Below are 10,135 nucleotides of genomic sequence, written 5' to 3' on the forward strand. Positions count from 1 at the left end.
TGTCATATCTCGGAAACCAGTGAACCGAATTTTTTTACGTTTATCAACAATGTATTGATACTTAATACAACGTTATAAAATGTAATATTTTTTAACAGCGAATTAAGTTATACCGGGTTGAAATTTTTACCCATGTAGAGGAAAATTAGTCAAATTGACAATACCACACAAAAAAATACTAAATGTGTTCTTCCTTTAAGCTTAATTGGCTCTAATATATCTGATTAAAGATAACTTGAGAACAGAAGTGGAAAATCTTTGGACATCAACACCAAAATTTATTGAAATTGACGTAAAAATATTATATTTTTTCGAGAAAAATCCAAAAAGTGTCTATCCATGATAAATTTTTTCAACGTTCAAAAAGTATCTATATTTTAATAGTTTGTGAAGCATTTGTATATTGTTAGTGTACGTTCAAAATTTCATTTAATTCGGTTCGCTGGTTTCCGAGATATGACAGCTCAAAAATGAGTTGTCTAAAAAATGGTGTTTTACCCGATCAGTTCTAACTTCGCGAAAGATTAATCAATCGAGCCCAGATTTGTACCAATGATGCACATATATAATAGGTTGACAAACAGTCAAAATTTGAGATTTTTTGATGCACTCTATGAAAAGTTATAGCATGTTGAACTTTTGTGAGAGAAAAAAAAGTTGCCTATCCCAAACATTTTGGCCATCCCTTGTTTATCGTGCATTCGATTGTTTAAAAAAATCCAGGAATTTCTTAAGAAATTTCTCCAGAACTGTATCTTATCCCTATGTTATAAGAAACTCTAGATTTCGATTAAAATCTGTAGTGAAGTTATCTGCAAAAAATGTTCTAAAAAATTTATTAAATAAAGGATTCCTTTTGGATACTTTCCATCGATTTTTTTTTCATCTTTATGAGTTTCCATCCGTAGTTCCTTTCGCATATTTTTAAGTATTCCTCTAGAAAACAACCCACGGACTTCGTATGAAATCCCTCAATTATTTTTTTTACATCGCTTATGGAATTCCTCTCCAAAGTTTGCTTCATGAGTTGTTCCTGGAATTCCTTCAAAAAGTCTCCGAGGGTTGTTCCTGAATTTCCTCCAGGAGTTTCAATGCATTTGTGGGGCCTAAATTCGGCCTTAAGGGTTTAAGAGACCATTTTGTCAATTTTGAGATGATCATATCAAACATATTTCAGATTTCAAGAGTTTTGGAACTTTTTTAAAATTATTAATGGATAAATTACAATAAATAGGAGGATATTTTTTCGATGTTGAAACTCTATACATTGTGTATGTGATGAAAACGTTAAATCTTATTTACTCGAAAGTGGGTTTGTCACTTTTATGCCTTTGCTTCTATTCCCCTGATTTATAAAATTGTTCACGGATTGTTTTAGAAAATCTTCTACGAATTTTTCTAGAAAATCCTTCCGGGATTGCTTCAGAAATTCTCCAGGAACGCTTTCAAAATTTTTTTTTTTTGGGGATTCTCTAAAGAGTTCTTTCAAAAATATTTTTATCGGTTTCGTCACCGATTCTTCGAAGGACTTATTCAGAAATTTTTTCGGCGACTTTATCGGGGATACCATTGGAAATTCCCGAAGTAATGCTTCCAGGAGTTTCCTTAGAAATACCTTCAGAGAATATTGAGTTTACGTTTCTTTTGGTGGTTCAAGCAAGAATTCTGCATGAGATTTCTCTTCGTATTTGCTCTTGGTTTTTTTTTATTAATTCAGTCAGAAGCGTTTTTTGGGAATTTCTACAGGAATTTATTTTAATTTTCCCAGGAGATTCTTCTAGATATATGTACAGATATTTATCCATTGTTTTCTTCAGATATTCCTCCAAGGGTTCCTTGAGAATGCCAATCTGAAATAATACTAGGAGCTCCTCCAAAAGATATTCTAAAAATATGTCAAAAAAATCTGTTTGGAACTCCACCAGCGGTATTCCCAGAAGTGTCTTCAGGTATTCCTTCAACAATCTCTTCTGGAAATTGCTTCAGAAATTTCCTCTGGGATATTTTCGATATTTTAACTGGGATTCTTTCACTAATTTCTGCAGAAATGTCGAGAGCTCGAATTTAGTTTGCCGCTTAAATTCACTTAAGTATTTGTTTGAAAATTTCGTCAGGAATTCAGTTAGAAACTCCTCCAGGGATTTCTTTTGAAATGCATCCTAATAGAATCCTTCAAAAATATCTCCAGAGACTCCCTCAGAATCCCGAGAAGTTCTTCAGGAATCGTGCCTAGTATTTTTTCTGCTATTTCCAAGAAAAGATACAGGGGATACTCAAAATAACTGGGACAGGTAAAATTTTCACTTTTCAAAAAATGTTCAACTCGCAATAACTTTTCAAAATGGACATCAAATATTCTCAAATTTTTACAGTAAGTTCATCAGTTGTGTAGCAGTGGTTCAAATTTGGAAAAGATCGGGCCATTCTACACGAAGTTATAAAGATTCTAGAAAAAGGTATAATTATCCGATAGCCAACTTTGAGCAGTTATATCTCCGGATTCGATTAACCGAATGCAATGAAATTTTGATCATTTATGACTAATATAATGGACTTTGAAAAACAGTTGACCTTATTTGAAATTATTAATAAGAAAAAAAAAGTTATGGCGATTTAATTTATTCTATGTTTTTTAAAGTAAATTCATCTATTTTTCATATGCATTCCACCACTTTTTCATTTGGTTGATTTCCTTTAATTATTATCTCAAATTTTAAAGCGATGATGAAGCTTTGGATAAATTGGTGTTATATTGGAAAAATAATCTAATCGTAATAATTTTCTTTCGTGTAAAGAATTTTATGTTTAGTCAAAAGTTTTTGATAGCTTATTATGTAAGTCATGAATGATCAAAATTTCATTGCATTCGGTTAATTGAATCCGGAGATATAACTGCTCAAAGTTGGCTATCGGATAATTATACCTATTTCTAGAACCTTTAAAACATCGAGTAGAATGGCCCGATCTTTTCCAAATTTTGACCACTGATACACAACTAGTTGATGAATTTACAGTAAAAATTTGAGAATATTTGATGCCCTTTTCGAAAAGTTACAGCGAGTTGAACATTTTTTGAAAAGCGAAAATTTTACCTGTTCCAGTTATTTTGAGTATTCCCTGTACGCTGCAGAAAAATTAGTGATTTTCATTACAGTTCAGATAATATAAAAAAATCCTGCATGCTGCCGTCGAAGAGTTGCGTCAATCTTCTTCTGTATCCGGTTTAAGATCACTTTGCAGAGGACTTTGATAACGATGCACAGCAACATGATAATCCGCCGATTATCGCATGCAGTCAGGTTCCCCTTTTTGGGCAATACTAAGACGCCTTGCATCCAGTCGACCGGAAATGTCAAGGTTTCCCATATGTTGCAGAATGATTGATGCAGTAGTTGTGAGAGAAAGTCTCTTCAATAAAGACAAATCAATCAATCAATGCAGTAGTTGTGCGGATATTACGGGGTCAACTTTGAGCATCTCAGCTGATATGCGATCGACCCCCGGAGACCTGTTCAATTTCATGCTACGGATAGCTGTTCCTATCGAACCCTCGGCGGATCATTCTGAGATGTTGGTGACGTGACCGACACTTGAAAAAGGTTTCCAAAGTGCTCGAACCAGCGTTTCAACTGGTCAGCCAGGTCGGTCAGTAACTGTCCAGACATATCTTTCACGGGCATCGTGGCATTCATCTTAGTCCCACTAAGGCGTCGTGAAAAATCGTAGAAGCTAGGTAATCCGCCCACGCTTTCTTTTCGTCCCGCTTACATGAGCGTTTCACTTCCTTCTCGAGAGCCGAATAGCGCTGACGGGCTACGTCTTTGGCTCCTCGCGTTTTCGCCCACTCTATCGCGACTTTGGCGTTCCTTTGCTCCTCTATCTTCCTCCAGATATCATCTGTGATCCATTGCTTTCTCTGGGTTCGTAGCTCACCCAAATTATTTTCGGGCGGTGCCGGACTTTCCGTGACGCCATCACGGGAACCCCATGTCACTTTGTGCACTGTTCGATGAGGAAGGCAATCACCATGTCATTGTTGCCACAAATCTCTGCAAACAGCTCTCCGTTTTCGCTCATTTCTTCGAGACCATGGCGTCCCATGACGAGCTCATAGTCCGGGTTGTCGGAACCAGCCTTCGCGTTGAAGTCGCCCATGAGGATCTTGATATCACCTTTTGGAATCTTGTCCACGACTTGCAATTCGGCAGCATCGGTTGGCACGTAACATTGGATCATGGTAAGGTTTCGAACCCGTGTTCTGAATCTGGCTACAATTATCCTTTCAATAATAGGTTCCCACTTCATAAGTGCAGCGTGGGCGTGAGCGCTGAGCAGAAAACTAACTCCTCGGTGGCAGGAAGCGTGTTCACCTCGTAAGCCAGAATATAGCAGAATTTGACCCAATGCCAATCTGTGTTCTCCAAAGTTCGGCCGACAGAATTCGCTCAGTCTTAAGATCTCAAGCTTCATACGGCATGCCTCTTGGCATGCCTCATTTGCTAGTTGTGCCAGTTTACCCTGCTGGGCTAGGGTTAATATATTCCAAGTTCCAATTATTGTCCGTTGTTTCGCGGTAAAAGTCGTTGCCGTTGACTCAGTTCGTAACAGTAGGTTGTTGGCCTAAGATCCCCTATCCTCCGTGGTAGGACTGTTATCTTAGGTATAGCTTCCGCTGGAAGAGCATTTTATACTCAGCGGCTGGATGCCAAAACTGACGCTGTTTGAGCCGCACCTCCGTGGTGAAACAACGCTCGAGACGTACCTCCTCAATCTAGCTGAAGTCAGAAGGACAACAGTGCCCAGGCTGCACTACCAGCTAAGCACATAACTCTTAGCTGACGGTTTTATCATCACTTGGCCCGTGGAAGCATGAGGTAGAAACTTGTGTGGATTAGAGCTACATATGTTGATTTGATACTCCTTGTCGACTCATCATTTTGCAGATAAGTTGGTATACCTATGTTATTGTAGATCGCTGCGAAATCTGCAATGGAAATTGGTTGGATATAGTCATCATTACAACTTCATCCAAACATTGTGCAAATGTAGATGCTATATACTAAGCAACCAAGGTTGTTCAATACGTCAAGGTTGTAGTGTAACTGTATTTTACCCCAATCTCCCACTACATTAGGTTTCAATTTTTCTGCCTCCGTTTTGCTGCTGCGTGTGTCCATATGGCCGAAAGGATTAATGAAGTGTATTGTTATTTCTGTAGCAGATTGGTTTTAACCCTAAGGCTAGCGACAACGACGACGACGATGCCAACGAGAGCTTTGCAAGCACCGTGCGTGAATTGGCCGAAAAATGAGGTAGGACTGAACAAGCGAAAAAAAAAATGGAAATTCAGCTTGGACCAGGTACGGATTGGGATTTGGAAACGGTCCAAGCGAACGAAAGGGCTAAAGAGGGGGATCAAATAAAATTATTCTGGTCAAATCACAACGAAGCATTTAAGGGCAGGTGCGATTTTCGATGCATTCGTTAAATGTAGTTGGATTTTTTTTTCGCAGCAGCAGCAGCAGTCAGCGCTCGAATTTCGATACATTTAAGATTCATGGGTGCTTGAAGTTTATTTTTTCGTGAAATGCAAGCTGAGTCGGTCATGCAAGGAACGTTGTTTGAGGTTGTGTGTAGTTTGATATTTGGGTATTTTTTTTTTTCGGGCGATCATCATTCATGCGCATTATCTTAGGCGCTCATTTGAATAGCATGCCAGCCCGACAGCAATCAGGTGGAGCAGATGCGTTTGGTAATCCAATATATTTGAGGCGATTATTTATGGCCAATGCTTTTTATGTGCCAAATTTCAAAATTGGTGTAGTTTTAAGATGCAGTTGCTTTAATGCCAGAACACGCAACGTTTTAAAATGAGTGAGCTACATTGTACCCAGCACAAGATAACGAAAAAGGATGTTGATTTCTATTAACTGGTACACTTTCAATAAGAGACTTTGACGCCATATTGTTCAGTTCTAAATTACCGTCAATTTTGATATTTACATTCTATGCAATTTAAATACACAACAATTCCGATTTTGATGCCAGATACCACAACAAGTAGTGAGATAAGTATTTTTATTCATTATATATATACGATAATGTATTTAACAAATTGTAGCAATGTGCATCATATAATACTGAAACTAACAGCTAAATCCATTGTGATGGCTGTTCGTTATATTCAATATTCAATGCGCTCAACATACATTAATCAAAAACATCAACATCGTGTAGGCAGTGTCCACCAAATCGGTAAAAGCAAAAGTTGATATTTTAAACAATCCCAGACAGTCCATTGTAAACGCATGTTGGGTGTTGATCCATGTTATCATCAGAGATACCCTTAATCCAGTATATTGCGCATGGTATTCACGGCTGTACGGCATCCTGATACATAACTCACTAATGGTTCGTCCAATGTTGTCAGCCTATTAACGATAATAGACACGTTAAACTAAACGTGCACAGACGTAAGCTCATCGTCCTACCACGTCCTGTAAGGAATCGATCCAATGGCACCACAAATAGTACTCCAGTAGAAAAATAAGTGTGCTTGCAAGTGAAACAATCGATAAGGTATTAATCCCTACTTTTTGAATTGCATAACCGCTTGTTCCAATGCTGAAAATCGCATAATAATGGACAAAGAAAAATGTTTTCCCGACAACGTTCTTCAGAATGCGAAGGTGTCTGTAACGAGAAACATTTGTTTAATTAATATGTCAATTCTCAAGATTTACAAAAATACTTCCAGTATTCCAACTGCTGTACAAAAATTCCACGGATCTCCCTGTCAATTCGCGTGAAATATTGACCACAGTTCAAGACTGGTTCGTTCAGCAATCGGTCGTAACGATAAGCCACAATTTTCAGCTTTGCATGCATCCCCATGAGCAGTATTCCAACACACGTCACGTTACTAAGATATTTGGGAAAGAATCCCACAGCCAAAAGAGAAACCAGTAAGAAGCTTACGATGGACGCAACGGGTCCTCCAATCCAAGAGAACTGAGGTGGTACTCCTATAATTCCTTCTGCGCTGTGATTTGGGATCGATAATAGTACCGTATCGAGGATAATCAGGACATAGACGACTAGCATCATACCACGAGCAGATCTATAGAAATTGTTCTGCTGAACTTCATCAAAGTGGATATCGCCAGAGCTGATCCGGACGCTTATTATAAAGCTTCGCAAAGTATCTATCGGTTTTCTGATGCAATTCAGAGCAAATACTTTCATGAAGGTAAAACTCAACGATATTACAACAAGAAAGCCACAAACAATGAGAAACGAGTTCTCTTGGTCGTGAACCAGAGCGTGAAATAAACGAAGACCAGCGGCGATGGCCTGACAGCCGAATAAGCAGTTAACGAAATAACGAATTGGGCGTTCTATGGCCCAATGAGATGTCAGTTCACTTCGTATTCCTGCGGAAGAATTAAAAACGAGAAATTTTCACAAGAATACATTGACTAAGTAAGATATCAACCTGCTAGAAGCAACAACGAGTCCAACAACCAGAAACAATTGCTGGCTCTTTGTATCCAACGGTGAATCATGTTGGTTATCCACCGGTATCTAAGGCTTCCACGAACCACTCGGAGAAAAGCAAACATTTTGCGCGGCACTTTCAAATCGAACTGACACGTGTGATGATTGAGTTCCGGTGTGGTATCCTACCGGAGGAGGGGCTTCTTTGTTTACCAAGAAGGGTGCTGATAATTACTAGTTGTAAAAAATAGCTTCCAAGATGATTAAAGTAGGGAGCATAGGTTTTTAATTTCATACTTATAGTGAAATAATACGTGAGAAAGACCAAGTGCTGTTCTCAAGGTGTTTTTTTTTAACGTAAATTCAATTACCACTTGCGAGAATGGATCGTTGAATGCACTGTACTATTTTGATTGACCACATCATACAAGCACAATTCTATTCAACCCTTAAAAGGATACGTTAAATAAAGGTCCGTTTTGGGACCAGGGGATCCATTGGACCCCAAACATATATTCTCGCTTATCTCGTGATCCTCAGGTTTAAAATGCCCATAATCAATAGGATGGAATACGGCGAAGACGCACATAACAATAGGGTAGATCCCAATTTTGTACATGGGTAGATATTTAGGAAAAAAAGGGAGGGATTCCAGGAAAAAATCCTAAAAGGAAAACCAAGACAAATTCCCGGAGGTATTCCAGTAGGAATTCTCGGAGAAATTCCAGAAGGAAAGTTCCTGGAGGAATTCAAGGAGAAATTCCTGGAGGTATTCAATGAAGAATTAATGGAAGAATGCTAGTAGGAAATCATGGAGAAAATCAAGAAATAATTCCTGATGGAATTCCTGGAACATTTCCTGGGGGAGTTCCAAGAGGAATTCAAGGAGAAATTCCTAGAGGAATTCCAGGAAAAATTCCTGAAGGAATTCCAGAATAAATTCCTGCAAGAATTAAAGAAGGAGAAATTCCCGGGTAAATTCCAAGAGGAATTCTCCGGGGAATTCCAAGAGGGACTCCAGGAGGAATTCCCGTAGGAATTCCAGGAGGAATTCCCGTAGGAATTCCAGGAGGAATTCCAGGAGGAATTTCCTGAAGGAATTCCTGGAGTAATACCAGGGAGAATTCCTGGAGGAATTCAGGGAGGTATTTCTAAAGGAATTCCAGGAGGATTTCCAGGGAATTTCACGAGAAATTCCAGGACAAATTCCGCGAGGAATTCCAGGAGGAATGCCCGGAGGACTTCCAGGAGGAATTCCCGGAGGAATTCCATGAGGAATTCCCGAAGGAATTCCATAAGGAATTCCCGGAGGAATTCCAGGAGGAATTCCTGGAGAAAATCCAGGAGGAAAATTCCTGGAGGAATTCAAGGAGAAATTCCTAGATGAATTCCAGGAAAAATTCCTAAAGGAACTCCAGGATAAATACCTGCAGGAATTCAAAGAGGAATTACTTCTGAAATTCCAGGAATTATTCCTGTAGGAATTCCAGGAAAAAATCAAGGAGAAATTCTTGTAGGAATTCCAGGAAAAATTCCTGGAAGACTTCCAGGAGAAAATCCTGGAGGAATTCCATGAGAAATTCCTGGAGGAATTGCATCGCAGCACACTGCGATTTTGAAGAGCTGAGAGATAATTTGGTGGGAGGCTCACTCTCACATTTTTATGTACACATGAGCAATGGGAAACTCTGCTTCAGATGCTCGCAGGTGAATTTCACGGAGGTTTCATGAGGGTTTCAGAGGCGTTTCAAAGCGTTTCAATGCGCTTCAGGGCATATTAGTAAGTTTCTGGTGAATTTGAGGGGGCTTATGAGGCTCGCAGGTGAATTTCGCGAAGGTTTCATGAGAGTTTCAGAGGCGTTCCTAAGCGTTTAAGGGCGTTTCAATGCGTTTCAGGAGGTTTCACATCAGTGAATCAAAATTCAACCATCGCGCAACAATAATGACAATGTCGCAACCTGTATTTGTTGCGACAAACAAACCCATGCGACACACGGTGTGTTGAAACAGGATTATTATCGCACTTTCATGAACCTAAAATATTTTTTCGTTATAAGTTAGCCTTACCTGTATATATTAAGAATCTGGAGATTAAAAAATCTTTCATCGGGGAAAATTAAAATAAATTCGATTTTAGTAGTTTACCACTTTTCCCATATGATAATGGTATTCCGCAAATCTGATGAACCTAAACTCTGCTAGAAAAAGTCCCCTTTCTATTTATAAATTTGAAACCATTTAGAGAGAAACGAATGTTAAAGTCTTAACAACGATTTAAAATTTGTTTGGCGTTCGTATCATGTGTCCAACCCACTACAGTCTGCCAAAAGTCATAAATCATATAAGTCTACATTTCTTCTATAGTCTGGCACATGTATATTTATAATGGAGGTAAACTAATACTTCCCATTAGTGCTACTCATGCATTTGAGGAAGCGCCATACACCTGTGACTCATACCATTTGCAGCACATACTTTTCATGTGGTAATTTGCCTGAAATGGCGGGTATTTGTTGCACATACTTTGCATGTCAAACCACATCCACATGGATATTTGCCAAAAAGTATTAGTCGACTATACTGAGCGTGCATGACTCATTTGTTAAAGTTCTGCCTCTGATCTATTGAGGACTTTTGT

The 10,135-nt window shown here is 38.8% G+C and overlaps 1 protein-coding gene across 1 annotated transcript; it reads right to left on the minus strand.

The window, feature by feature from the left end:
* Positions 1-6,168: 6,168 nt before the first annotated feature.
* Positions 6,169-7,622, minus strand: LOC109621914 (uncharacterized). Its single transcript, XM_029865686.2, has 4 exons — positions 7,496-7,622; positions 6,752-7,433; positions 6,492-6,693; positions 6,169-6,431 (listed from the first exon to the last, which is right to left on the minus strand). The coding sequence occupies exons 1-4, from the start codon at positions 7,620-7,622 to the stop codon at positions 6,201-6,203; spliced, it is 1,242 nt and encodes a 413-aa protein (XP_029721546.2). The 3' UTR covers positions 6,169-6,200.
* Positions 7,623-10,135: the final 2,513 nt, after the last annotated feature.

The sequence above is a fragment of the Aedes albopictus genome, chromosome 3 (assembly GCF_035046485.1).
Source record: "Aedes albopictus strain Foshan chromosome 3, AalbF5, whole genome shotgun sequence".
In the NCBI taxonomy this organism is placed as follows: domain Eukaryota; kingdom Metazoa; phylum Arthropoda; class Insecta; order Diptera; family Culicidae; genus Aedes; species Aedes albopictus.